The following is a 25020-nucleotide window of genomic DNA, read 5'->3' on the forward strand; positions in this document are numbered from 1 at the left end:
CGTTGAGAAGGCGGCTGCTGAGCTAAAAGCAGAGGAACAGGACGCTTGGCGAGCCAGGTACGGGGAAGGAGCATCCCGGGCAGATGACGCGGCTGGGGCAAAGGCCCTGGGGCGGGAGCACGGCGTGGTGCGCTGGAGGAAGGAAGCCGGGCGGCCATGGAGAGAGCAGGGAAAGGACAGAAAACCCACAACGAGCACCGCGCGGTGGAGCGGCAGAGAGGGCGGCGGCTGGGCCTTGTCAGCCGCTGCAGAGGAGCGGAAAGGGTGGCTTGATTGTCCCGGTGGGGACTAACGCCAGGGAAGGGTGCACCCGGCGCCTGGTACCTGAAGAGCAGGTGAAAGGATGGCCGTGACCCTCCTTGATGGTAACACCAATACACCTGCCCCCCCCAACCCCGGTGCTGCAGGGTCGGAACACTCAGGTCTCTGGGGGAGCCGCGGTGTAGCCCTCCGGCTGCGTATCCCCGACGGCCGGCCATTCGTCTCTGCTTGGGTCTGGCCTCAGAGCAGCACACGGCTGCCGCTCAGGCACCTGCCGTCCCCCAGGGGTAGCCCTCGCCACCAGAGCCCCGCCTGCCGTCTGCTGTCGGTGCCCCCAATCCACTTTCCTAGAATGCCATCAAGGGCCTGAGCCTCTGCAGCACAGTGCAAGCCTGCCCCCTCCCTTCAGAAGCCGAGGACAGCAGTGGGGCCTGCGGGATCTTCCTTTTGGCAACCCGAGGTAGGATTTCTTTTTTTTTAAATATTTTTTTAAATTTTTTAAATTTATTTATGATAGTCACAGAGAGAGAGAGAGAGAGGCAGAGACACAGGCAGAGGAAGAAGCAGGCTCCATGCACCGGGAGCCCGACGTGGGATTCGATCCTGGGTCTCCAGGATAGTGCCCTGGGCCAAAGGCAGGTGCCAAACCACTGCACCACCCAGGGATTCCCCCCCCCCCCCCAGGTAGGATTTCTAAGGGAAAGCGGGCCCTGGGGGGATGAAAGACAAGCAGCTGGCAGCTGCCTCCTCGGGTTGGAGTCCCCGCCGGGGAACTGTAGGAGAGGAAGTCCCTACACACGGTCCCTTCCCAGCCACAGACCTCGGCACACAAGGGCTCCTGAGCCAAGCAGCAGTGGCCCGAGGGGTGGCAATGACTCCTGGGTCACAGCTGGGGGTGCGGAGAGCGGGGCCAGGCAGGGCAGAGGGCTCAGTGTCCAGGGGCATCCCGCGGGAAGGGCAAGACTTGGGAAGGGACTGAGGGCAGCGGGCGGCAGCCGGGAGGTACCTGCCCTGGGGCTCGACTCCCAGCTGCGGGGAAACTGGTGAAGCAAGGAAAGGAGCTCGGCCCGCCCGCTGCGGCCTCGCCCTCCCTCGCCCCTGCCCGCCTGCTGCGGCCTCGCCCTCCCTCGCCCCTGCCCAGGACTGGCCCCGAGGTTCCAGCCTGGAGGTTAGCGACCCAGAAACCCGAACCCGCAGTTGGGGGCTCCCACGGGGCAGGAGGCACGGGAGACCCCGGCGAGGAGGGACTCGCCCCTGCAGCCCGGTGCCCGCTGGAGCCACGCGTGGCCGGTCCGTGGGGGTCAGGCTGCCCCCCGCGCCCCCCTCCCCGCCCCCCTCCCCGCCCAGGGCTCCGGGAGGCTGCGGGGACGGTCGGGGGCGGGGCAGGGGCGGGGCATGGGCTGCGCAGCGGCCTCCCGCCCCCGCCCGGGACCCCGGGGACGCAGCCCCCCCGCCCCGCCCCGCCCCTGCCGTCACTCGGCCTCGGCCCGCGGGCCCGCTCTGCGCTCCCCACCCGCACCTGCTCGCCGGGTTAGGCTCGGGCACTGCGGCCCCGGCGCCGCCCCCGCCCCCCACCCCGGCCCGGACCAAGCGCGGTGCGGCTCCTGGCCCAGAGCAGGGGGGAGGGGGGCTGCGGGGACGGCGCGCGGGGGCAGGGGGCCGCGGGGGCAGGGGGGCCGCGGCCGGGGGGGGGGCACCCCCGCGGGGTGGGGAGGGGGAGGGGGAGGGGAGGGGAGGGGAGAGGGAGGGGGCGCGCTCCGGGGCGGAGCGGGGAGGGCGCAGGGGCGGGGAGGGCGGGCTGCGCTCCAGCAGGAGCCGGGTCCCTCCGGGCGCCCCCGCGGGGTGGGGAGGGGGAGGGGGGAGGGGGGGAGGGGAAGGGGGCGCGCTCGGGGGCGGGGTGGTGCCGCGTGGAGGCGGCTGGCGCGCAGGCACTGACCGCCCCCTCCCTCCCCCTTCCCCCCCTCCCCCCTCCCTCCTCTCTCCTCCCTCCTCCCCCTCCCTCCTCCCCCTCCCTCCTCCCCCCGCCCCGCCCCTCCCCGCCCCGCCTCCCCGGGCTCCGGCCCGCCCCTCCGGTCCGCTGTGCCCGCGCGGGGTCCGCCGCCAGGTGTGCGCGCCCCGGCTGAGCCCCAGTGGCCCTGCGGACGCGGCGGCGGCGGCACCGGCGGGCGGGGCGGGGCGGGGGCGGCGGCAGCTCCCGGCGGGACATGGGTCCCGGGGCGGCCCGGCCTCCGCGCGGCGCCCCCGGCACAGCCTGAGCCGCGCCCCGCGCCCCGCGCCCCGCGCCCCGCGCCCCGCACGGCCGGACCGACCCGACCGCCGCCCCCGGGCCCGCGCCCCATCCTCCGGGCGAGCGGGAGCCGCGGGCTGCTTGGCGCCGGGCGGGCGGGCGGGCGGGCGGGGCGGGCGGGGCGGGCATGGCAGGCTCCGAGGCGCCGTAGCCCGAGGAGCGGGATGGAGCAGCGCGGCCGGCCCGGCGCCCTCCGACACCTGCCGCCGCTGCTGCTCGCGCTGCTGCTCTGCGCGGCCCACGGTGAGTGGGGACCCGCCGCCTGGCCCGGCCCGCCGGGGTCGCCGGAGGTCGCGGGGGGATGGGGGGAGGTCGCTGCTCTGGTCCCCCCCGGCCTCCCCCAACTTTGCCGGCGCCCGGGCCGCCCTGGGAGGGGGGCGGGGGGGGAGCACGCGGCCCCCGCCCCGCACCCGGTCACGCCTCTCGCCCCCGCCCCAGCTACGTTCACCGAAGTCCCCCAGGACGTGACCGTCCGGGAGGGAGACGACATCGAGATGCCCTGCGCCTTCCGGGCCCGCGGAGCCGCCTCGTACTCGCTGGAGATCCAGTGGTGGTACCTCAAGGAGCCGCCCCGGGAGCTGCTGCACGAGCTGGCGCTCAGCGTGCCCGGTGCCCGGAGCAAGGTAACCCGCAGCCCCGCGGCGCCCGCGCTCCCGGGCTCAGGCCACTCGGCCGGGGTGACCGGGGCCCGGCGGGTGCCGGGGAGCAGCCCGTCTCCCACCCTCCCCTTCCCCACCGCACCTCCAACGGCCGCACAAATCCTCGCAGTCCCGTCCCTTCTCCTTTCCCTTAAAACCCCGGGAGCTGCAGCCTCGCCCCACAAAAGCAGCCCCTCTTCCAGCTGGCCCGCTCCTGCTCGCCGCCGCGGCCCCAGTCCACTGGGAGCTGGGCCGGGAAGGGAGACCGCTCCGTGGGGCCGGGGCCTTCCCTGCCCTCTGCTGCTCGGACGTCCCCAAGGCACGGGGCCGGGGAGTTAAGCTCCCTGGGCCGGGATCCAGAGGCCGCCGGAGCACCCCCAGCCCCCACAGGGTGGGAGGGAAGGCCCCCACTGTCTGTCCACCTCCTAAGCCAGCGTCCCACATACACTCTGACACGCACACACGTACCAGCCTCTCCCCGGGGTCCCACCCAGAGTTACTGCTCACGTCTCCCTGTGCGTCCTGTCCAGATACACGGGGCCTCCATCCAGCTTTCCACGGGGAGTTAGAGACGCACGGCAGGGAACGAGGGCGCTCCAGGGCAGGGAGATGAGCCTTTTCCCACCCTGGTGGCAATCCAGCCCGTTCTCTTGCCGGCAGGTGTGCCGGGGCGGCCCCTCCTCGGCCAGGCACCGCGCGAGTCCAAGCCCTGCTTCCTTCCTTCCGGGTAAAACTCCAGGAAATCCTCGCATCCTCCCTGCCCCGCTCAGCCCGGCCGCATCCCGCGCCCCGGCGAGCCCCAGCCCACCCGCGGAGAGGCCCCCTTGCCGGAGGCGCGTCTGAGTTCCCGGAGCCTGAAGGCCAAGAGCCTAATGTGTCTCTCCCCCTCTTTGCATTTTAGGTAACAAATAAGGATGCAACTAAAATCAGCGTAAGTGTGGAGCCCAGCGCGGGCCGCGGGAGACCCCTTCTGGCCGCTTCCCGCCCCACACCTTCCTCCCTCCTAGGCCGGGCGCCCGCTCCTGGGCCGCGCTCGCAGCCCCGCATTGCCGGCTGCTTGGCGGGTCGGGGCGCCATCTGTCGCCGCGAGCGGAATCGGTTCGCTTTTGTGCAAATCAAGGGTCTCGGGCTTGAGTCTCCTTCCTCCGTGCGGTTCGGTGCTCACCTGTAAAACTCTCCTCGGTCCGGCGGGAGCGCTCAGGCCCCTGCGGTCGCGTCCCGTCCCCTGCGGGCTCATCTCCCAGCGACTAGAGCGCGCTGCCCCCCAGCAGGCGGTGACCGTCCGCCAACCCGTAGGCCTCCCCCTGCCCCCACCCCCAGGCATGCAGCCGCCCGGTGCCCAAGAGGCGCCCTCCCTCCGCTGCAGCCTTCTCGGCCTGGGTTTTGGGTCCCGGCGCTGGATTCTGTAGGCTGGTGGGAATGGGGTGGGCGGGGGTCGCGGGGCTCAGAACTCCGGGGATTTGCGCCGGGGCTCTCCCAGCTGGAGCGTGGAAGTGGCCACCGGGCCTCAGTTCGGAGGGGAGGGCTCCGAAGTGGGTGCTTGCCGGCGTGTCCTCCAGGCCGCCGCGGAGGCGCTTTGCAAGGCAGTGGGCCGGGGACCCAGCAGCAGCCTCAGCGCCGCCTGCCACCTCCTCAGGAGGGCAGAGGGTTAGCTGCGAAGGGCTGGGGGCAGGTATTTATTGACACGTGCTCTGGGGAGTGGGGCGGCCGTGGAGTAAAGGAGCGAGGGTGCAGATGTGCGGACACGTGGGTGCTTAGCCGCAGGAGGCCCGCCTGGACTGCTCCAAGGTGCAGAAGGGAGGGAGGACGGATGGGTCCCAGGTTCCGCAGCTCTGCAAGGCAGAAGCCCGGGGCGGGGGGTGCAGCATGGTGCTTCACTTAAGAGGACGTGGACACGACGAAACGGGTAGGGCCGTCCAGGGGCCAGTCAGGGCTGGGCGCCCCGTGCCCCTGGGGAAGCATGGAATGAAAGGAAACCGGGTGGCCAGGGGCACACGTGCGTCCAGGAGGTGTTGGAGCGCTGCGCCCGGGGGCCCAAGGCCGGGGTGGGGGGGGGAGCGGCGGGTGCGGGGCACCTGCGCTCCCGGCCTCTGACCCTGCCCCTGCTCTCTTGCAGACCGTGCGCGTCCAGGGCAACGACATCTCGCACCGGCTGCGGCTGTCGGCCGTGCGGCGGCAGGACGAGGGCGTGTACGAATGTCGCGTGTCCGACTACAGCGACGATGACACGCAGGAGCACAAGGCCCAGGCGCTGCTGCGCGTGCTCTCGCGCTTCGCGCCGCCCAACATGCAGGCCGCCGAGGCCGTGTCGCACATGCAGAGCAGCGGCCCGCGCCGCCACGGCCCCGCCAGCGCCGCTAACGCCAACACCGTGGGAGCCACCGGCGGCACGGGCCGTGCCACCTCCGACCCCGGCCGCGGCGACAAAAGCGCGCCCCCGGGGAGTCCTCCCGCCGCCCAGAGCCCGGGAGTCCCTGAGGCGGCAGCCGCCTCCACGGCCCACACAGCCACCACCACCGTCGCGGCCGCGGCATCCTCAGCGTCACCGCCACGGGGTCAGGCGGCCCTTCTGTGCCACCGGCGCGGCTCAGGTAAGGGCAGGTGTGGGTGGGGGGGCCCTGGCGGGGGGGCGGGGTGACCTGGCTCGGCCGCGGGTTGCTGGCACCCCGGGGTGCGCCTGGGCCAGGCCTTCCGCAGCGCAGCCCACTTGCCTCCTGCTGTTTCCGGAGTCGAGCGCGTATGAAGGCGGCGGGGGCGCCCTGTGCCGACCTGGGTGCAGCGGCGCCCGCGGTGTGGGAGCCCTGTCTTGAGCTTGGAGGACCCGCCCGTTTTCTCCCGGAAACGTCAGGGCCCAGAGGGCGGAGGACTAGCGCCCAGGGCGGGAGGAGCTGGTTAGAAGGCGGCGGCAGGACCGCGGAGACCTCGGGCAAGGCTGTGGGCGCCGGCCTGGCCGGGAGCCTCTGCTCCCCCCGCTGCGTCCACAGTGGTCCTGGGCTTCTCCGCGGGTGGGGAGAGGATGGAGCCTTGTCCTGGACAGGAGGGCACCCCGAGGCGAGCACCTGCTCTCCCAGGGAGCTGCAGGGGCTGGAGGCATAGGGGGGCAGGCAAGAGGGGGTCAGAGCACAGGGAGGGGACCAGGCTGACTGCCAGGCCGGGCCGCTCACTCCAGGCAGGAGGCTTTGTGGAGGGAGCCAAGGTCTACTGCGGGGAGGGACCTCCTCCCGAGGCCTCCCCCACTCCCTCTGCCCACTCCAAGGTGGGCCTCAGACTCAGGCCACCTCCAGCCATCACCCTCCGTGTCTGATTTTAGGCCGGGAACTCCCTTTCTGAGCCTCCCCCCGGCCCCCCATCCCGGCCGGTTTGATGCTTAGTCCCAGAGAGGCCGGCTCTCCTGGCTTTGCAGCACCAGACGCCTGGGCTGTGCGACGTGGGTAACCGTGCCTGCGGGATGGGGCGCAGCACTGCGCCCGACGACGCTCATGCTCCTGCAAGCGTAGGCCCCCCACCAGCCGTTCAGAGCTCGTCCGGGATGCAGGCTCCCGGGCTCTCCTGCCACCCCAGCCTATCTCCCCGGCTGAGTCTGAGGCCTCCCAACAGTCGACACCCGACCCGTCCGTCCAGTTTCTCACTCCGTCACAGGGCCCTCTGGGGGCCTCTCTGTGCAGCCTCGTTCCTCTTGGCCCCCTGCAAGGCGTCCCCCCAGGCTGTGGGAGAAGGTGGGTGAGCTGCGACCGGGGGAGGGCGTCTCCCCAAACAGCCCCGACCTCCCGCACCTGACTCGGCCTTTTCTCTCCCCGTGTGAGTGTGTGAGTGCAAGACAGCACCGGCTGCCGTGACAGATAGACCCTGAAGTGCCAGCGGCTCAGCACAATGCAAATGTGTTATTTCTGGGTCACATCTTGTGCCTTGTGCCGCTGTTGGGGGGGGGTGGGTTGTGTTCCCTGAATTCATTCAGGGACCCAGGCTGACCCACACTCTACCGTCTGCAACAAGTGGCCCTGGAAGCAACGCTTCTTGATCCAGTTTCCCAAGGAAACGGGCCCTGATGCTCTAGGGCGTGCGTTGCGTGCAATGAATTGAGCTCTGTCTTGTACGTTTGGTTCTAAGGACGCGTCGTTCTTGGAAACCTGAGAGCTCGGCCCCTGGAATCACTCGGGCGGGGGTCGTCGTCTCAGAGGAAAGCCCTTGTAGAGGACGGCAAGGCAGGCTGTCCAGCAAGAGCCAGGCCCACACGGGGTAAATATTACTTGTGCTCGCTTTTTGGCCAGAGCTGGGTCACGTGGTGCAACAAAGATGCAAGGCAGGAGGGGGAAACGGGGCGACCCCAACCCTGCGTCTTGTCTCTTCTTGGTGGAAGGGGATCGGGAGTCTGCGGGGAGGGAGCGGCCTCTGCCTAGCACAGTCGGGCTCCTGGGCAAGTGCTCGTTGGCTTGTAGAGCCACTGGCTGGAGGGCGCTGGGGACACAAACCCCATGCTCAGTGCCCTGGGCCCCAGGGAGGAAACCCCGTCTGGAGCCCGTGAGCAGAGCGGCGGCCAGGGCAGTCCGGAGGCCGGTGAGCGCTCCTCCAGCAGGTGGGGGCATCTGCGCGGGTGTCCTCATCTGGAAGGTGGACAGGAACCTGGGAGGTGGGGTGGGAATCCCGGGCCTCGGGGGCGCTCGGAGTGGGGGTGTCCGTGACGTGTTCGCTATCATCCAGGCGGCCGCCGCGCCCCGCTCTGGCTGGGGGCAGGGGGGGGGGCAGCAAGTGGTCGGCCGAGGGAGCCCGCGGTGCCCTTCCAGCGGAGGTCAACCAAGGGTCCCGTGAAAAAGATGTTTGAGGGTGAACTCAGGAGCGTTCGCGGAAGATGTTGATGAGACGGAGGCTGCAAGCTCACTCTGCTTGACTGTCCCTCTCCCCCTGGCCGGGACCCTGGCGCCCTGAGCCCGCCAAGGCTCATCTGACCCCTGTGCCTGGACGGCGCCGACCGCCCGACTCTGGGCTGGCTGCTGCGGGGCGCCGGGGTGACTCAGCCCCACCTGGGGCCCGTCGGTGGACGGGGGCACAGACAGTGCCCTTTTTGGAAGATCTGGAGGTCCTCGCGGCTGTTGGGCTCTGGTGGCACAGCACCCAGGACCTCCCACACGTGGGCCTTGGGCCCTGGCCAGCCGCGGGGCAGCTCTTCAATGTCCCCGCAGATCGGGGCAGCAGCCAGGCTGGGGCTCCTCCACCCCCCCCCATGGGCTGGCTCGGAGCACAGCAACTGGCTCCCACCCGGTGCCTGGCCCCTGAGGCCTCTGTCACCCTGAAACCGTTGCCAGCTCCAGAACAGGGCAGGAGCCATGTAGACACGTCTCAGAAAGAACCCCGAGTGTCCTTGTAGGTCCCGTCGTTCGAAGGGCTGGAAGGTGGGTAGGACGCCTGCCGCCTCCATCTCCACGGGAAGGTGTCGAGAGTCGTGGTGCTGCAGGCCCCCTGCGTCCCGCCCTGGGCGTGGAGCCGCGCGTGAGCAGACCCCTCATCCACACACATGCCCTCGGTGCCTTGATCCCAAGGAGGGACCCCTGCCGTCCTACAAGCCCCGTGCTGCCCACCGCCCAGGGCCACCCGGGTTTGGGGCTGTGGGTGGGACAAAGCCTGAGGTGGTGCTTTGAGCGCCGGCACCAATCCCCCTGCCCCGTAGGGCCGTGCCGGGAGCAGCGTGAAGTCCTGAGCCTCCCTGGGGCCCAGAGCCGCCGGGGAGCGTGACGCAGTGGCCTCAGGGTCCCTGCAGCCCCTAGGGCAAGGGAGCACCAAGGACTGTCACCGCTGCTGGTCGGCACGAGCGTCGTCAGCGCTCACCAGGCAGGGTGCTGGCAAGGCAGGCGGCGCTTCCAGGCAGGGCCCCGGGTGTGGGCAGGGCTAGGGCACCAGCCAGGGGTGGGAGCCAGTCTCCAGGGGTTGGCCGTGGGAGCCTTGAGCGCCCCCCCACCACCGGGTGCCCGGGCCTCACTCTCCTGCTGCCCCCAGCTCCCGTCAGCGCCCCTCACTGGCCAGACCCTCCCGAGCACCTCGGGCAAGGGCACCGGCTGGACGGCGGGGCTGGGGGGCACCAAGTGCTAAGCCAGCGCTCAGGGGGAGCACGGACCCCGGCCCGCCCGACCCCAGGACACTCCGCTCCGGGCCTGGGGCAAGTGGACACTGTGGCCGCTTCAGAATGACAGTCCCGGCCCCCAGCACCGTGTCTGCGCCCGGAAGAGAGCCGGAGGCGTCCCAGACCACGCTGTGCCCCCCCCCCACCGCCCGCTGGTCAGGCAAGCGACCTCGGTGATGCCCGGGCCCGGGGCCGGGGGGCCACCGACTTGGATCCCTGTCCTTCAGCTCCTGCCCGGCCAGCCCCGAAAACCCTTCTTGCGCCCCTTACGCGCCCAGCACGGCCACGTACGTATTTGCGCTAAAAGTTCGTGTGCACAGACTCATTCGTTTCACGTCTCATTTGTCAAGAGACGTTTTGATTATTTGTGCTTAAAAATAACACGGGCTGGATTAGCACAGCAGAGCTAGCGCAGGAGACCGGGCCCCTTCGTAGCCACGTCCTCGTACATCTGGCTCCTAATTAATCTGAACGCTGACCTATTTTTTTATGAACACTCTGTTGCTGATTGCCGTTTCTAGAGGAAAAAAAAAGAGAGAGAAGAAAAAAAAAAACAAAACAAAACAGGGCATCTTGCACTCAAAGCCTTCTCATCGGGAAGGGCGCCGGCGGGCGCCGCGGTGGAGCCAAGTGCGGCCTCACAAGAACAGTTTGCACCTGAATGGCTTGCGGGTTGGCAGGAGGCCCCCTCTGCGGGGACAGGGACGGGACGGATGGGGCTCAGCTCTGTGGTTAATTAGCCTCAAGGCTCCAGCTCCAGGGAAGGCGCCCTGGGCCCTGCCGAGAGCCACCCGATGTGGCCAAGCACTGCCTGGCGCCCGCAGAGCCCTGGCCCCATATCTCAGGGACTAATGAGAGGATGACAGCCAAGGGCTGGGCGGGCCGGCCTCAGGGAGCCTCAGAGGGGAGGGGAGCATCCTTGGGTGTCGCCCAGCGACTGCAAACCATCGCTGGAGGGAGCAGTGGACAAGGTGCAGGCGCTCACTCCCCACCCGGGGCCCCGTGTACGACAAAGCTGGTGGAAATGGTGCCTGTGTGGCCTGAGAGAAGCTCCGCGGGGCTGGGAACGCGTCCAGCGGGGCCAGCGGGGCCAGGCGACCGTCCCCTGGCGTTCCCTCCGCCCCGGACCCGCGAGGACCCCAACCATTGCCTCCCATAAGCAGCCCCGTGCAGGGATTATAATGCAAGAGAAGATAAATCTGGCAACATGTGTCCCGGGGAGGAGAGGGCGAGGCCCCCTGAGCATCCCCGAAAGAGAAAGTTGAGGGATTTCATAGGGAAAACGGCTGAGCCTCAGCGCTGGCGGGGGATGCCCACATCCTCTCCGGCGGCCGCCACCGCGCGTGAGTACTGGCCGCGGGGCCCGCCGTCCCTCGTCGGCCAGGGCGTGGTGGCCGTGAGCGGGACCCGCGGACCCCGCTCTGCAGCGTCTCCACCACGGGCTGCGTCGGCGGGAGTCCCCAGAGGGGTAGCCCTAATCCAGCGGAAGCAATCCGAGGAGGCCTCCTGGAGGCAGTGTGCAGCTGCTGAGGATGGGAAGAGGCACCGGGGCTTTGTCCTCCTGCTCTGGGGTCGGTCCCAGCTGCTGGGAGCCCCGGCCCATCCTGTGCCCTCGGGGAAGTCACACACAGGGACTGGCCTTCGCCTCCACTGGGTGGTTAGCCGGCGGGCTCTGTGGCCGCTCTCCCCCCACAAGGGACAAAGCGACAAATCAGGCCCCCTGCGGGCTGCAAAGACGACAGTTTACTGAGCACGGCTTCTGTGCCACACACGTCGCCCGCCTGGCTGCCCAGCCGCTGTCCATCACCCAGCCGGCCCCGTCCCCAACCCCGTCCCCGGCCGGGAGAGGAGAGCCAGCCTTTCCGAACGTCACCGGGAGCCGAGCCCACCGACGAGCTTCTCATTAAAGACGCCGGGCGCAGGCTTCTAAAGCTCCGGATGTGAAGGATCCCCCCCCCGCCGGAGCATCTGTGGGGATAAATGAGGTCAAGTGCTTCTGTAACACGACGCTGATGGGCCATGCCCGCGTGGACCAGGCCAGGCCCGCTGCGGCCTGAGCCCCTGAGCTTCCCGGAGACGCCGCCCGGCCCGACACGTCTGTGCGGCACCGGAGGGGGAGCAACACGCTGCTGTCCTTGTCCGCTCGGGCTTCGCTGACGGTCACAGGCTCCTCCCAGGAGCTCGACCCCGGGCCTGGGAAGCTGCCCTCTGTCTGACGGAAGGGCGGGGGAGGGCGCCGGCTGGCCACGGCCCGGCCCCTGTACCCGCTGGTCCCTTCCTGCTCCTCCAAGGCTGACAAACATCCCTCCCGGGGGGCGTTGGGAGGCACCGGACCAGCCTGGGCTCCTCGGGCCGCGGTGTGGCTGCTACTGCGCAGTGCACCATGCAGGTATCTGCACGAGGGGCTGGGCTGTCACATGAGCCCTGTGCGCCCCACGACGGGATCCGCGGGCAGTTCCCGGCCGCCGTGTTGTGCGTCACCACTCCCTGGACTGAAGTATCAAAGCTGCTGTGACTGGCTTCGGGGGGCCCCGGTGTGCACGACGCAGGGCCCAGGTAGAGATTCCGGAAGCCTGTGCCCCCTGCCATCCGCGCACGGGCCACCCCTGCGGGCTCTGCTCCGTCCAGCTCAGGAGGGACCGCCCTGCCGGGAGGGCTGCCACCTGGGGAGAGACGCCCGAGGCCCGTGGAGGCCGAGTACGCACAGGGCGCTGCCTGGGTGCTCCCAGCTGGACGCCCAGCGTGCGCCAAGGACGAGCCCGGGGGACGTGGGCTGGCCCGTTCCCCCGGGAGCTGCCCCCTGCGATGGGAGAGACAAAGCTCTAACCCCAAAGAGGCCGAGGGCAAGTCGGGAGGACGTCTTCCTCGCCGCCTCCGTCCTGGCACTTCCAGTGCTCCTCACTGTTCAGCCTGCCCGGTCTGGGCCCCGCTCAGCCCCGGCCTCCGCGACGGCGCGGTACGTGCCCTCCTAACCCTCGCGACTACCGTGCTTCCCGTCTTCCACGGGAGTCCAGCTGCTTGGACTCGAATCCTGAGCCCTGCACCCCGACATCCGCATGTGCCGTCGTGCGGGTGGTGCCCGTCCCATGGAGGATCCACGGGCAGAGCGGAGCTCGGGGCCTGGCACCCACACAGTGCTGCTTAGATGTTGCCTCTCGTCCCCATCTTGGGCGAATGCCATTGACCGTCCGGGTCGTTCCGTGGCCTGTGACCTGAGGCCTCGCTCCGGGGCATTTCTGCCGCTGCCCATGCCGGGAGCACCACGGAGCGTGATAGAAGGGAGCCCCGAGCTGCAGAACAGAAAGCGCCTTCAGATTGCGAACGGCTCGGCGGCCTCTAGTTTTGTCCCTTTTCTCCCCGCGCCCTTTCTCGGGGGGTGGGGGGGTAGGAAATGGGGGGACACATCGTCCTCGTCCTGGCCTGGCTGCGGTTGTTTTCAGCGAGTTAGGGGCTCCTTGCTGAGCAAGGACAACTCCTCCTGGTTTCTCAGGCCCACCACGTCCGTGCACCTGCTACAGGCCACGCTGTGCACCCGCAATACGCCTGCGTCCCTCGCTGTGGTGCAGGCCGCGTGGGCAGGGAGGCCAGGGCAATGGGAGGAGGCGCCTGTTTGTGGCTGCAAAGCCAAGGGCTGAGGACAGCCTGGGGGGCGTAGCACTAGGCAGGGGCCCCTCCACGGGAGAAGGGAGCAGAAGGAAGCACCCGCTCCGGAGCAGGCCGGGGCCCAGGAGGAGGTGCCCCGGGTCCCCCTCGAGGTAGAACCGCCCCAGGCCTGGCCTCCCCTGGCTCTTCCACGTGAACGCCCGCGGCTGCCTTTCATGCTCACGCTCCTCCCAGACGCTCTCCCCCCGGATGCCTGCTGACCAGGGTGCTGCGTGGTGCTCGGGTCAGTGGCCGCCGCGGGGAGGTGCCGGGAGCCTGAGCAGGCTGCTTGCAGGGCCACAAGGCCGGGCCCCTCGTGCCCAGCCACACCCTCCCTGCCCCATGGGAGCCGCCCCCACCCAGCACGGGAGCCCAGGCAGGCCCACCCCGAAGAGGCCCACCCACTCTTAGTAGCAGTCGCCAAAGACAGGGAGCCCCGCGCTGGGCCGATCCCTGGCCCCTGCCCCTCAGCTCCTCTCAGGAGGGAGTCAGTTTTCCTTGAGCCAGGAAACCCCAGCTGCGGCGTGCGTCCCCTTATAGCAACGTCTATTGCAGTTGATTCTCACACAAATGCCACTTGGCACAGATAAAGCATCTTTAACAAATGCAAAGGAGGGAGAGCTGACATCATGTCGTGGCTCACTCTGAGCGGGGGGTGTGGGCCAGCTAGGTCTGCTGTGGCCAGAGCCAAGGAGCCCGGGGCTGCCCGGAGCATCCGGTAGGCCCAGCCCTGTCTCAGGGAGGAGCTCACAGTCTCGCATGGCAGTCAGATGAGCAAGAAGTTCTCTGAGAATGAGTTCAGGGCGCAGTGGAGATTACTTCCCTACGTGAGAGACTCATGGGCTACGGGAGCTAGGAATAGGGGGGCTTGGCCCGGTCAGGAAAAGGTCCCTGAGGGAATGACACCTGAGCCACAACCCGAAAGATGGCTAAGAGCAAAGACAGACGGTAAAGAGAGCGGGAAGGCCTGCCAGGAAGGAGGGACGGCACGTGCAAAGATCCTGTGGCAGGAGAGAACAGAGGAGAGCAAAGGCATGACCGAACGTTACTATGGTTGGGGCAGCAGGCAAGAAAGGGCACAGAGGGAAATTGAGGTAAAGGGTGGCTCAGAGCTCCGGCTCCATAAGGCCTATGAGAGAGTCGGGAGCTTGGGCTTTGTCCCAAGGGCAATAGCATGGGAGCACGGGGAGCAGATGGGCGAAGGGAGGATGAGCGGAGGTGAGGGAGGTGCAGGGGTGGAAGGATGAGCAGAGGTGAGGGTGGATGTAAGGACGGAGGTGAATGGGCGGGTGGCGGGGGAGAGAAGGAAGGATGAGTGGATGGGTGGGTGGGGCAGGAGGGGGAGGCGGGTGCTCGTGGGCTCCAGTGGGTTGAGGGTGAGGAGGCTGACCTGCCCCCGTGCCCAGGGCCCCCCCCGCAGCTGTCCCCCCGACCCCGTAGGCCCATCGTCCCTCCCCAGCCAGAGGCCCTGGGTGGCCCCCGTGCCCGCCCGCCCTTGCTTCTGCTCAGGCCCAGGCCCCAGTGAGAGTGGGTGAGCAGTGGCCCCGCCGCTCCCGCTGCCCCGACGCTCGGCGTCTCCGGGGCTCGGCCACCACACACGGGTGGAGGCCCGCAGGGGGTCCTCCGGCTGCTGGACGCGGGCGCCGGCGAATGCGGCCCGACCCAGGCTCGGTGGCTCCGTCCAGGTAGAAGGTAACGGGGACACGGTGTCCGAGCGTCTCGGGATCCCCATCTGCACGTGGGCAGGTCACGGCCGTATTCAGGTCGGAGACCGCGTAGCAGCAGGCAGGCGGGGCGGTGATTCCCTCGGCGTCCTCGGCCACGGCGCCGTATTCCAGCGGGTGACACGTCGTGGGCCGCGCCCCTGCGCTGGCTTTAAGGAGCTCGCGCCGCAGACTCTTCAGAGCCCCATCCTGGGCAGCTGACGCCACGCGTGTGAATCTTTTCAGCTAAATTGTGTTTCTAAGGAAAAGGCTTCAGCGCAAAGCAGGAAAGAAGGATCCGGGCCCGGGCGAGCGGCCGTGTCCTGATGGGAGCTGCCGCCCTCGTCCTCCCCACGGCCAGGTGCGCTCCTCCGGGCGCGGCGGGGAGGCCGAGGCCCAGAAGCCCCCGTGCAGCCTCCGCGCAGCCGGCGTTGGGTGCCCAGCGGGACCTGGGCGGGCTCCGGATCAAGGGCAGGAGGGCTGCGGAGGGGACACGTGGGACTCAATGGGACCAGGGTGCCCCCCAAGGGAGGGCCAGGTCCACTCATTTGAGGCCCGGAGAGGTCGTCCGTTGCCCCATCGGCTTTAGAAGCGGGTTCCACTGCTTTAGAAGATCTAAAAGCTACTGGTATCGCCCAAATACCTCCGTGACGTCACCCGAAGACGTACCAGTTACGTGAAGGATGCAAGTGTCTGTTTCTCGTATGAACCTGACGCCGCCTCGCGAGGGAGGCATCTCAGGCGGCCCACGCCGCTGCGCGTGACCGTAGTGGAAGCAAACACGTCTTTACGGCGGGCAGCAGAACGGAGAGGAGGTGAACGTGGAACGGTGACGGCAGCCGGAGGAGCAGGTGGGCGAAGGGCCGCGCTCGGTGTCGGGCGGCTGAAAGCTCAGATGGGTGACGGCGAGGGGCCTCGGGCGCCGGCTTGTGCTTGAGGATGAAAAATGAGATTGCAAACGTGAAGCGTCCGCTGGGGGTCTGGGGCACCCCGGAGGCGCGGGCTGAGAGGCTCTTCCGTCCGTTCGCCCCGCCAGTGCTCTGTGAGCATTGCAGGGGGTGCGGGCAGGGGGAGCCGGGAGGCCGGAGTCGAAGGGTCACCCCCGCGGCCACCCGAGTGCAGCTGGGGAGAACCGGAACGGAGGGCGCGGGCAGCGTCCAGGCGGAGCCGGGGGCCCTGAGCGCGCAGAGGGGGACGGCGGCTCGGCTGGCGAGGCCGGGAGGCACCTGCAGGTGCCAGGAGGTCTGGGAGTGGCCCCGCAGGTTAGAGCGGACGGAGCCCTGGGGGCTGGGGGCTGGGGGCTGGGGCGTGGCCTGCGAGGTCGCGTGGGGGCGCTCTGCTGTGCACCCTCGGGGCCCCGGAAGGGCGGCGTGTAGCACAGGAGGCGTGGGACGCCCGGTTCACTGAGTTTCAGGCAAACAAGTGAAGGCGTCTGAGCGTCAGTACGTCCCGCGTGGTCTTTGGGACATACACGGGCTTTACGTCGTCGTCGTTTCCCTGACATTCGAGCCGAACTGGTGCCCTGTCGCCCCCGGCAGCCCTCGGCCTCGAGGACGCGTGACACGTCTCCGATCCCCGTGTCCCCAGACTACACACAACAGCCCCTGGCACCGTGGCGAAGGGCGTGCTGAAGGGGCCACGGCTGCGCCTCCGCCTGCCCTCCCGCCTCGCCGCCCTCCCCGCCCGTCCTCGGGCCGACTGCGCCCGCCTCCAGCAGCTCGGGGGCTGGGTCCTCCGCTGCCGGGACCGAGGCCGCCCCTGGGCAGCCTGTGTTCGGACCGGGCCCGGGCGGCAGGCGGCAGGGCAGTCGGCAGGCCCCGGGCACCCAGTGTGCCCTCCTGCGCCTCGGCCTCCGCGCCCAGCCTTCCTCCCGAAGGTCTCGCCTTCCTTTAAAGCCCAAGGCTCGGGTGGCGCCTAGCTTTTGCCCTGGTTACCAGCCCCCGTTAATTTTATGGCAGAAATTAATTCTGTCCGGTTCTGTTGGTGCCCGGTGACTCCGCGTGGACTCCCGGGGAGTAAGTACCCGGGGGGAGGCTTTAGTTAAAACTAAACGAGGGCAGCAGCCTCCTTGCACGGCGGCACCTGCCCCCTCGGGGGAGGCCCATGCAGCATCCCGGGGGGCGGGGGCAGAGGGTGGCCCTGGGCGCCCCGGGAGTGCCCGGCAGGGTCCCAGGCAGGGTCAAGGCCCGGCCTCCTGGAGGCTGCCGCCCAGCTGCTGACTTGGGTGCCACCGAGGGCCAGGCTGGGTGGTGGAGGCGAGCGAGGCCGGCTGAGCCAAGGGCGCCCCACCTGCTGGAGGGGGGCCACGTAACTGGGGTCCCTTGGGGGCCAGGAGGGATCAGCAGGCGGCAGGAGCGGCGGCCACGGGGCTGTGGCTTGCGGGGAGCACACCCAGGAGGCTGGGACCGGGCCTGGCTGGCTGTGCTCGCCCGAGTCCGGGCTTTCACGGAAGCGCCTCCCGAGTGTTCCGTGTTAGAGGATAGTTTATGATCGTAAAATCCGTGTGCACCCAGCCAGACCCCTCTGAGACCCGAGCCCCTCGTCCTGCCCATGGCCGGGCTCTGTGGGACCCCCCCACCATCAGGGGCAGGGCTGGGGAAGGGGGCACGGTAGAGGGCGAGCCTAGCCCCCGGGAGCACCCCCACCCTGCGCTCGCTCTGGGCCGGCACCCCCGGATCATCGGCGTCTCCGTCGTGGCCGGGGTGACCCCACGTGCCATCCCTGCCCGACGGCAGCTGCTCGCACCCTGGCTGCTCGCCGTCGGCTGGGGTGCCACGGACCCAGGGTGCGCTGGGGCCCAGGCCGCAGGTGGGGACACGAGTGGGGGCCAGGCCAGCCCGGCTGCCCCACCACACGGCGTCTGTCCCCTGGCTAAGGGGAGGTCGGAGGCCAGCCCGCCACGACCTGCCACGACCTGCCACACGCAGGCTGCTGCCTCTTGGGGGCCAGGCCCCTGGCCGGGGAGGCAGAGCCGAAGGGGAGAGGCCCAGCTCTGCACATCAGCCCTGAAGGCCTCGTCCCCGGCACCAGCTTGGTTCCCACCTTTTCTAGCCCAGAAGCCCGTGTGTCAGCAGTGGGTCACGACGGCACAAAAGGCAGGACAGACTCATGCTGCTGTGCTCTGGGTGACAGAGGGGGGGGACTGTCCTCAGGACCCGCATCGCAGCCCTGACGTTGGGACACCAGGCCTAGCGGCGGCTCGTCTCTGCCCACAGAGACTGGGCTCGCTCTCTGGCACCTGTGCTCAGCGGTGAATATTCTAGTGGGACTCGGGGGCCGGGCCCTGCGCCGTCAGCCCTCAGAGTGACCCCCCCTCGGCCCAGGCCCCGAGAGCCAGACCTGCCTGTTCCCTGTTGCATAAGGAGTCAGGCTCCACACGTAGCTGAATTTTATTTGCTCTTTGCAAACCTGAATTAAATTTTAGGTTTTAATCTATAGCAGAAGACAAGAAGTGTCCGGGCAGCACGGGCCGCGGGGGCATCGTTGGCCAAGTCTGACCCAGGGCAGCTCCGCCGCTGCAGCAGCCAGGCCACCGGGGGCCCACAGCTCCCTCCGCCCGCGGCCAGCACGGCGGGTGCTACGGACCCCACCAGGCCGCGGAGCCGTCTGTGCCCCCGGCACAGCTGCTGCTCCTGGCGCCTGCAGTGGGGGGCGGCCTCCCGGTGCTGCTGCACCCGTGGGAGTCGGGGACTCACCGGGGGTGACCTGCTGGATCCCCGGCAGACACACGCCCACCAGGAACCTGACTCAGGCCCAGCCTCCAGACAGCGTGGACGCGGCCACCGTCCCAGAGGGTGACCCAAGCCAAACCTCCTCCTCCGCTTCGATCGTGAGGCCTCCGACGGCCCCAGAGATTCCAGGTTGTTTTGGACACGTGGCCTTCGGCGTTGTGCGTGGAGTGTCAGTGGGAACGAGGGCCTTCCAGCCGCGCCCCGGGCGCTGGGTGCCCACCGTGCCCTCTGGGAGCCGCTCAAGCGGCTCCAGCGGGTGTCTCCCCTTGCTCACCGTCTCGGTGCTCAAAGCTGTTATTCGCGGAGCAAGAGCAGTTCTCGTTTCTTCCCGAGTGATTAGCAGAGCGGTGAGACTCAACCGTGACAGGCTGGATCAGCCTCTACCCCGTCACACGGCCTCCCTCGCCTCGGGCTTTCCCGCCTGCTTCTCAGCAGCCCGACTTGCCAGCTTAATCACGACGCATGAGCCGCTGCACGTGCCAGCGCCGTGTTCCTGCCGCTGTCGGGAGGGGAGGACGTGGCACAGGGACCGTGAGCACCCAGGCCCGGAGGTCCAACCTCTGCTGAGCCCACGCCCCCACCCCCAGCCCTGCCCTGGAGGGTCGGGTGACCCCGGAGCAGGGGGGCAGACCCGCTGCTGCAGTTACTTGGCACGGACAGGGCCTAGGATGGCAGCCCCTAGGGGCCCAGCAGCCACAGGCTCAGCAGGTCCCTCCGAGGAGCCGGCCCTGGGGGAGGGGACCCTGGGCTCCCAGACCCCTGGGCCCCTTCCAGCGTCAAGGCCCCTTCCTGCAGGGCCACCTGAAGTCAGTCTTGCCCGCTGTGACCTGGTTCGCCTGGAAGCCAGGGGTGCATCTGGATATCTAGGGAGAGATTAGCCAGAGGTCCCCACACCCGGGTCCTTCTCCCACTGAGGGCCCAGCGATGTCTGTCTGTCTTGTAAGACATGGTTGGGGAGGGGCGCCTGGGGGGCTCAGTCGGTGAAGCGTCTGCCCTTGGCTCAGGTTGCGACCTCGGGGTCCTGGGATTGAGCCCCATGGGCGTCTGCTTGTCCCTCTCCCTGTGCCCTCCACCTGCTTGTACACTCCCTCCCTCTCGGATAAATAAATTAAATCTTTAAAAAAAAAAAAAAAGGTTGGGGAGATTACTTTCCCCACCTTTTCTATCTTGGAAAATTTTCTCCTTGAGAGGACGACAGTGCCCCACGCTGCTCTCCAGCACTTCTCGGAAAAGTCGCCGTGTTACCCTTTTCAGTAACGTCTGTCCGCAAAGCAACCGACTCCGTGGGAGGCACTGTCGTTTCCGTGATTGGGCAGCAGGGACTCCAACTCGGTGGCTTTGCTGTGATACGGGAAGCTTTCCTTCAGCTCACGATCCCGCCCGTCGGGTGGGCAGCCCGTCGCCCGTGTTGTCTGGGCTCACGCGTGCCGCTGGGGACAGCTGCCCTCTCGCCGACGGCCGTCTGGACTGGAGCGGCTTCCGCCGGACATCTCGTGGCTTCTGTCCCGTGGCGGGCTGGCCCGGCTTGTTCACGGGCGGTGGCCCCCAAGAGGCCCAGGGGAAGGGCAAGCTCCGTGTGCAGTAGGTTCCCAGCTTTTGTCTGCCAGACCCTTGATGGTATTCATTGACCTCGGCAAGTCACGTGAGCAAGGCGGGAGTCAGTGTGGTGGGACACGGCCAGAGGGTGTGGGTGTGGGGTCGCAGGGGCTAGGGGAGCAGGTGTGGGTGCTGGGGCCGCAGGGGCCACAGGGGTGAGGGGAGGAGATGTGGGCGCTGGGGCCACAGGGGCAAGGGGAGGAGGTGTGGGTGCCTGGGTCGCAGGGGTGAGGGGAGGAGGTGTGGGCGCCTGGGTCGCAGGGGTGAGGGGAAGAGGTGTGGGCGCCTGGGTCGCAGGGGTGAGGGGAGGAGGTGTGGGCGCCGGGGCCGCAGGGGTGAGGGGAGGAGGTGTGGGCGCCTGGGTCGCAGGGGTGAGGGGAGGAGGTGTGGGCGCCTGGGTCGCAGGGGCAAGGGGAGGAGGTGTGGGTGCCTGGGTCGCAGGGGCGAGGGGAGGAGGTGTGGGCGCCTGGGTCGCAGGGGTGAGGGGAGGAGGTGTGGGCGCCTGGGTCGCAGGGGTGAGGGGAGGAGGTGTGGGCGCCTGGGTCGCAGGGGTGAGGGGAAGAGGTGTGGGCGCCTGGGTCGCAGGGGTGAGGGGAGGAGGTGTGGGCGCCGGGGCCGCAGGGGTGAGGGGAGGAGGTGTGGGCGCCTGGGTCGCAGGGGTGAGGGGAGGAGGTGTGGGCGCCGGGGCCGCAGGGGTGAGGGGAGGAGGTGTGGGCGCCTGGGTCGCAGGGGTGAGGGGAGGAGGTGTGGGCGCCTGGGTCGCAGGGGCAAGGGGAGGAGGTGTGGGTGCCTGGGTCGCAGGGGCGAGGGGAGGAGGTGTGGGCGCCTGGGTCGCAGGGGTGAGGGGAGGAGGTGTGGGCGCCTGGGTCGCAGGGGTGAGGGGAGGAGGTGTGGGCGCCTGGGTCGCAGGGGTGAGGGGAAGAGGTGTGGGCGCCTGGGTCGCAGGGGTGAGGGGAGGAGGTGTGGGCGCCGGGGCCGCAGGGGTGAGGGGAGGAGGTGTGGGCGCCTGGGTCGCAGGGGTGAGGGGAGGAGGTGTGGGCGCCTGGGTCGCAGGGGTGAGGGGAGGAGGTGTGGGCGCCTGGGTCGCAGGGGTGAGCAGAGGAGGTGTGGGTGCCGGGGCCGCAGGGGCGAGGGGAGGAGGTGTGGGTGCCTGGGTCGCAGGGGTGAGCAGAGGAGGTGTGGGTGCCGGGGCCGCAGGGGCGAGGGGAGGAGGTGGTGGCCATCGTGGCCGTCTCCCACTGTGGTCAGGCCTCGCCGGGCCCCCGAGCTGGTGACCCCCCCGGCGCGTGCTCCCCGCAGGGAGTGGGCAGGGCGGGCGCCCCACAGAGGTCACGGCGCTGGCCGAGGCGCCTCCGTCCCGGTGCCCGCCCTCCGCCCCTCCCTGGGAGGCTGGGCAGGGGGGAGATGAGGTGCCACCGGGAGCCAACCCTGGCTGTGCCCCCGAGATGCCGTCGGCAGAGACGCCAGGCGCCTGCCCCCCGCGTGGCCCTGGGGCCGCCGAGTGCCCGGCCAGCGCCCGCTGCTCACCCCGGCCCAGCTCGGCGCGGCGGGGGCTGGCTCTAACCCAGGGTCTCTACGGAGTCTCGTTCCATCTTACAACCCCGCGTGGCGCCGGGAGGCCGGCAGCAGTACGGGGAGGCCAGCTGAGAGTCCCCTGCCCGTCCCGTGCCCGCGGTCCCCGGCTCGGTCACCTGGCCGGGATCACAGGGCCCGCGGCGCTGCTCGGCACCTGCTCTCCGCCTCCCGCGCTGTCCCTGTGCCACACGAGGGTCAGGGTCAGACCTGAGCCAGGAGGCCTGGAGGCCTGGAGGCCCGTCCGGCCACGCGAGCCCTGGGCGCCCGGGGGCAGCGCTGACCCAGCCGCGCCCCTGTTCCCTGCGCCCGAGTCCAGGCACCCAGCCACGCAGCGGCGTCCACCTCCGTCCCTTGTGATGCGTGACTGGAAAAGCAGCGAAGGGGGACCCGGGCCCTTGGACCGACGTCCCCCCGTGGTCCTTCTCGGGGATGCAAGAGGCACATCCGGGCCGCAGGGGGGCCAGGAGGGCTGTGGGCGCGGGATCAGTGGCTGAGAGGGAGGCGCACGCCTCCTGGTGCTTCCCTGTGTCTCTCAGCTTGGGAGCGCGGCGTTGGGGTTCGGGGTTCAGGGGGCGGGGGGGGGGGGGGCAGACCGCAGCGCCACCGCCCACCCCCTTCCCACTCAGACACCTGAGTGCAGCCCGCGCTTCCCGGAACCCGCAGGTGGAATCCGGAGTCTGCGGCAGGAGCGGCCCCTGGATCCTTATCCGCGTCCCTCGCACGGAGGGACCCTGGGGCCCAGGACACTCTGCTGCCGGAGCCTGAGGGACTCGGGGTCGGGGGAAACCCCTTGCACACATGACTGGGAGCCACGGGGAGGTCGTGGCTCGGGCCCAGCCTGTCGGGGCGGCTGCGTAGGGGCGGCCACAGCGGGAGTCCCATCTGCGAGGCTCGGGGGACGGCGTCCTGCGTGTCTCCCCTGGGCCGGGAGCCGCGGGAGGGGAGAGGCCTCCGCGTGGTGCGGGTGGGCAGGGGGGGCCAGAGGCCGGGTTCGCGCCTGCAGCCCGGCCCCGAGCGCGCTGCGGTCACCTCCCCGGGGCTGGGGCGCTGCGTCCCCCACCGGCTCCTCTCGGGACCCCGGAGCACCCGCTTCCCGGGCGAGGCCTGGGGCTTCCGCAGGTTACAGTGCAGGCCTGCTGACCGGCCGCCTGGGGAGGGCACCGCTGGGGGTGACCCTCCATCCTCCAGGACCTGACCCCTCGCCTCCCCGAGCCAGAGATCTCCGAGCGCCCCACCTTGACCCCGAGGCCCCGCCGACAGCCCACGGGGAAGGCTCCGGAACACAGGATGCCCAAGACGGCACTCGTGAGGTCGCGGCCGGGGTTGGAGGGCTCAGTCGTGTGCAAGGACGGAGGCTCCCCGGAGGGGGGGATCTGGGCCGCCAGTGCCCGGCTGCGTTCCAGCACACGCCGAGGGGAGCGTTGGGGGAGGAAGCGCGTCGTCTTGCCATTTAGCTCAAGTGACTTGGGCTCCAGGACTGCGATCCCGCGTGGGCCAGGCCTCCTCGCCTCTGACCGCGGCCCCCTACAGGCACGTCGCAGGGCGCCCAGCGGCTTCTCCCCGCGCTCGTGGCCCCGCGGGGCTCGTGGGTCCGGTGTTAACGGCGCCCGCTGTCTCATCCCCTGCAGGCACGGGCCCCAGCTCCGCCACAGACCCCCTCCTGTCCCTGCTCCTGCTAGCTCTGCACGAGCTCCTGCGCCTGCTGCTGGGGCACTGACGGGCACGGCCCCGCCCACGCCCGTGACGGCCCCTGCCTCGGACGCCTCGGACGCCGCCGGGAGCCTGGGGGAAGCATGACAAGGTCCACGAGGACAGTTACCCAGTCACATTTTGGGGGAGGTCACACACGTGCAACACCTAGAATCACGCATCTAGTTCCCAAATAAGATGGAATTTGGACCATGCGGCCTGCATGGGACCAGTGATTTCTCTACTTCAATGTATTTTTTCTTTTCTAAACTTTTCCTCCAGGTCTTCATTTTGCACGAACTGTTGAGCAGTTATCTTTAGGATACTACGTAAAAAAAAAAAAAAAGAAAAAAAAAGAAAAAAAAATGTTGGGTCAAAGGCCTTTCTGACAAAGCAAAACTATTTTTAGTAGATTTTTGTGTTTAGGAATTTTTTTTTTATTTACTCTTTTCCTTTGGGGGCCTTTCCTTTTTTTTTTTATTAAAGTAAGTTATTTCTTTTGAGACGTTTTGATTTTAAAAAGAAAAAAAAGAGATACATCTTATCATGATTAAAATCCACTGTCAATAATATTTATTTTTAAATAAAGATTGGAAACAAGGTCAGACACTTGTTTATAGACCGTATTGTATACCTGCTGGATAACAGTTGAATAAAAAACGACTTTGAAGTAACGCTTCTGCGGGCATGTGTGGATGGCAAGCCCGGGAGCCTGGCGCGCGCCGCCGTGCCCGCTGTGCCACGCCGCAGGGAGCCGTGCCCCGGCCTCCTCGAGCGCAGGGCGCCCCACGGGCGGAGCAAGAGGAGCCCCCAGCCCGGGTTGGGGAGGAGAGAAGGGCTCTGGGAGGAGGTGGCACCTAAAGTCACGAGCGCTGCCCCTTTGCTCGGGGTAACTGTGCCGTGCATTTGCCCCCTTGGGGGACACAGTCGTGCATCTGGGTATTTAGTGCTCCTGGGTGCGCTGCTCGTTTGAGAAGGGAACTCGGGGCGGCGAGGGGTGCTCCTTCGTCTGGCACGGAGAGGTGGCTTCGAGCCTCTAGGAGACGCGCGGTGGGCAGGTGCCACGCGTCCGAAGCAAACCGGCGTGGCCTGGGGGCCGCTCCTCAGTCCGCGACCGGCTGGCATTAGCCGGAACCCACTGGCTCGGCTCACCCAGGTGGTCTCTAAGCAGGTGTGTTTGTGCTGGATGTTGCTCATCGCCTCACAACCTGTGGCATGTGGGGCCGTGGAGCCAGCTGTGGCCTGTGCGTGGAGCACAGCAGGCGTTGGTGTGACTTCCAGGCGCAGGCAAGGTCCTCCAGGGAGGACTGGCCACAGCCTGGGGGCTCCGCAGGGCCCGAGCATCCTGTGCACAGCGCACCCCGTGCAGGGCGGTGCTGGAAGTGCCCTCAGGCCGTGGTGGGGGGCGCCCCGCCATCCAGCCAGTCCCCAGCCCCCCAAGGTCCTCTGCGGGGTGCAGAGACCCCAGGGAGGAGCTGATGCCCGGCGAGGCCGTGGGGAGACCTCCCCGCGTCTGCTGTTTCCGCAGATACGGCAAGTTGCTCACACCCCCTATTGCCGATCAGCACCCATCAAGGCGGAAGGTGATCGGAGAGAGCCAGCAGCTGGGCTCCGGAGCCGCTCTGCGGGGCCTGCTCTTGCACCGAGGGCTGCCCCTCACTCGGAGGAGCAAGCCCCGTCGTCCCCTCAAGACCAAGGACGTGCAGGAAGCCACAAGTGAGGCTGCGCTTCACACCCCCCAACAGAGGCCAGCGGAGGGCAGAGCAAGGCCCTGTGGGGTCCATGA

General features: G+C 68.7%; 1 protein-coding gene across 3 annotated transcripts; it reads left to right on the forward strand.

Moving 5' to 3' along the window:
• Positions 1 to 2360: 2360 nt before the first annotated feature.
• Positions 2361 to 23908, forward strand: VSTM2B (V-set and transmembrane domain containing 2B). Of its 3 annotated transcripts, none has more exons than XM_072749480.1 (5): positions 2366 to 2791; positions 2987 to 3171; positions 4088 to 4117; positions 5303 to 5777; positions 17695 to 19429. In XM_072749480.1, exons 1-5 carry the CDS (start codon positions 2713 to 2715, stop codon positions 17895 to 17897), a joined length of 972 nt encoding a protein of 323 aa, XP_072605581.1. In that variant the 5' UTR covers positions 2366 to 2712; the 3' UTR covers positions 17898 to 19429. The 3 variants fall into 3 exon arrangements, with proteins under 3 accessions (XP_072605592.1, XP_072605581.1, XP_072605599.1); XM_072749498.1 differs by lacking the exon at positions 17695 to 19429 and adding an exon at positions 23174 to 23908 and having other exon boundaries at positions 2640 to 2791; XM_072749491.1 differs by lacking the exon at positions 4088 to 4117 and having other exon boundaries at positions 2361 to 2791; positions 17695 to 19438.
• Positions 23909 to 25020: the final 1112 nt, after the last annotated feature.

The sequence above is a fragment of the Vulpes vulpes genome, chromosome 1 (assembly GCF_048418805.1).
Source record: "Vulpes vulpes isolate BD-2025 chromosome 1, VulVul3, whole genome shotgun sequence".
NCBI classification, from domain to species: Eukaryota; Metazoa; Chordata; class Mammalia; order Carnivora; family Canidae; genus Vulpes; species Vulpes vulpes.

Bases quoted from the DNA above. Each gene is read 5' to 3' on its own strand.
- VSTM2B (XM_072749480.1), top strand. From the start codon at position 2,713: ATGGAGCAGCGCGGCCGGCCCGGCGCCCTCCGACACCTGCCGCCGCTG. The intron at 3,172-4,087 runs GTAACCCGCAGC...TTTGCATTTTAG, and splicing joins TGCCCGGTGCCCGGAGCAAG to GTAACAAATAAGGATGCAAC. The intron at 5,778-17,694 runs GTAAGGGCAGGT...CACCTTTTCTAG, and splicing joins GTGCCACCGGCGCGGCTCAG to CCCAGAAGCCCGTGTGTCAG.